A 2,500-nucleotide genomic window follows, 5' to 3' on the forward strand; every position below is an offset into this window, starting at 1 on the left:
AGCAGTCAATGTTTGTGCCAAAATTATTTACAAAAAGTTTGTGAAAACTATGCACATCAGGGGTGTGCTTTACTAATGTAAGATAGGCTATATAATTACAATAGTTCATTCTTTTGCATGTTTGCATGAGATACTTCTGAAAACAACAGCAAATATGAGTGCCATTGTTTTTGGGATGTTTCCCTCATGGAAGCATCATAAGCCGTTTTCCAGACAGGTTTCTGCACATTCTGCACGGGACGATTCCGTATTTGACACCTAAGTCAGGGGCATAAAGGCCACTGTGGCCTTAAGATGGGTTTTTTTTTCAGGGGGCATCAAGGCCAAAGTGTAGGGCAACGGCGGCCATGGCCTCATGGCCTTGGTATAATTCCCACCCTGGTGGCATCGTACAGATAGATAGGTGCACATACTTTATTGCCACACAACGATACAGTGCTGTTCCTAAAATATCGACTGATTCATCTTGGTTCGCTCTAGAGTCTTTGATAAGGAGGCAGAACGAGACACCCGTCATACTCGTCATGGGGAGATTCCTTCCAAACGGCCCCATCACGACTTTGAACTGACGTCATTGGGGTGGGTTTCAGCCTGTGCAGTAGGCTGAAGACCGACAGAGCTGTCCGAAAGGAGATGCAGACTCCCGCAATATTTTAAGGACATGTGACATGATGTCACGGTGGTAAATCCCACCCCGTCTGCAACAAGTCGGACAGAATTTCTAACCAGTTTGCATTTCGTCTGTCCCAGTGTGCATTGTGTTCAACCCAGCATGCATCACATCAAGTCAGATCTGCGCAGATCTTCCAGAAGTCAAACGAGCCTACTAAATAGCCCAGGTGAGTATTTATGGTCTGCTGGGCCACATGTGATGGGATGCTGCTCACCTGTTCTGTAGCAGGTGGTTGAGGTAGCGGCTGACCAGGAGGGGTGTGGAGCATCTCGTCCCAGCCGAAGCACTGCATCATGGACTTGACTGGGTGGGGCTGGAGGGTCCTGAGGGGTGGAGCCAGGCATGTCCAACGCAAGGAGAGTAAACCCTACAGAGACAGAGAGAGAGAGAGAGAGAGAGAGAGAGAGAGAGAGAAGAGAGAGAGAGAGAGAGAGAGAGAGAGAGAGAGAGAGAGAGAGAGAGAAAGAAAGAGACAGAGAGAGAGACAGAGAGAAAAAGAGACAGAGAGAAAGAGAGAGAGAAAAAGAGAGAGAGAAGGGGAGGCATATGTGGATGGTGAAAGAAGTTAGGGAAAGAGAAGAGTGGGGTGAGGTGAAAAAGGGGATGACAAGAAAAGATTTTCAGGTTTAAAAGCCTGACAAAAGAGAATGAGAAAGTTTGGAGAAAATGGCCTGGCTATGGTGTGTGTGTGTGTGTGTGTGTGGTCTCACCTGCGGGGCGGCGTCAGCCAGCTGTGGCGGGAGGTGTCTGAGAGAGGCGCAGGCTGCGCAGGAAAGGGAAGAAGTGCTTCCAGAGCGCGAAGGCCACCCGCCAGGGTGGCGCTCTTTAGCCAGCGAGGGAGGAGGCGTCCAGCCAGAGGAGGAGGAGGAGGAGGAGGAGGAGGAGGAGGAGAAGGGCCGGAGGACGGTGGCCTGAGATGAGCGCTGGTGAACGCGCCTTCAACACACACACACACACACACACAATAGTTTAATCACATACACTTCAAACAAGGCCGCACACTTATAAACACCTCCTCTTGATTTTTTCAGCTCTCCACCTCTTCTCTCATCTTCTTTTCTGCCTTCCTCTGCCATCTTTCCCTCCATCTCATCAGCTCACTATCACTCCATTCTTTACACCCCCCCCCCCCCCCCTCATCTTCTCTTCCTCTAAACCATCACCCCCCCTCTCTCCTCCTTACCCCACGTCCTCTCCCTGAGGGGATTAGAGTGAGAGAGAAAGTGTGTGTGTGTGTGTGTGTGTGTGTGTGTGTGTTTTCTGACACGCAGCAGCAGCAGCAGCAGGAGCAGAGCAGAGCAGAGAGAAGGAGCGTGGAGAAGAGAATAGACGAGAAGAGAAGAGGAGCGCAAAGGAGCGTGGACGATGGGGGAGAGTAGAGGAGAGGACAGGGGAGGAGAGGAGAGAGGAGGGGCAGAAAGGAGAGGAGAGGTTAGGAGTGGAGTGGAGTGGAGTGGAGAGGAGAGGAGAGGAGAGGAGAGGAGAGGAGCCTAGCGTAGAGGAGAGGAGTGGAGAGATGGGGAGGAGAGGAGAGGAGCCTAGCGTAGAGGAGAGGAGTGGAGAGATGGGGGAGGAGAGGAGAGGAGAGGAGCGTAGCGTAGAGGAGAGGAGTGGAGAGATGGGGGAGGAGAGGAGAGGAGAGGAGCGTAGCGTAGAGGAGAGGAGTGGAGAGATGGGGAGGAGAGGAGAGGAGAGGAGCGTAGCGTAGAGGAGCGTAGAGGAGAGGAGTGTGGCACAGGGCTGATCCCTGGAGCGGTGGCTGGGCCCGCGGCGTCTGGCATTAGCCCCGATAAGCAGCTGAAGGAGCTGTAATCTCATTTAGACGCC

The 2,500-nt window shown here is 52.4% G+C and overlaps 1 protein-coding gene across 1 annotated transcript in view; it reads right to left on the bottom strand.

Moving 5' to 3' along the window:
* mms22l (MMS22-like, DNA repair protein) overlaps positions 1 to 2,500 on the bottom strand; it is a 28,360-nt gene that overhangs the window by 10,592 nt on the left and 15,268 nt on the right. The window contains 5 exon segments of the mRNA XM_062538239.1: positions 888 to 931; positions 933 to 992; positions 994 to 1,040; positions 1,402 to 1,480; positions 1,483 to 1,609. Of these exon segments, the coding sequence (XP_062394223.1) occupies positions 888 to 931; positions 933 to 992; positions 994 to 1,040; positions 1,402 to 1,480; positions 1,483 to 1,609 (357 nt within the window).

Source organism: Sardina pilchardus, chromosome 6, assembly GCF_963854185.1.
Source record: "Sardina pilchardus chromosome 6, fSarPil1.1, whole genome shotgun sequence".
Taxonomy (NCBI): Eukaryota; Metazoa; Chordata; class Actinopteri; order Clupeiformes; family Clupeidae; genus Sardina; species Sardina pilchardus.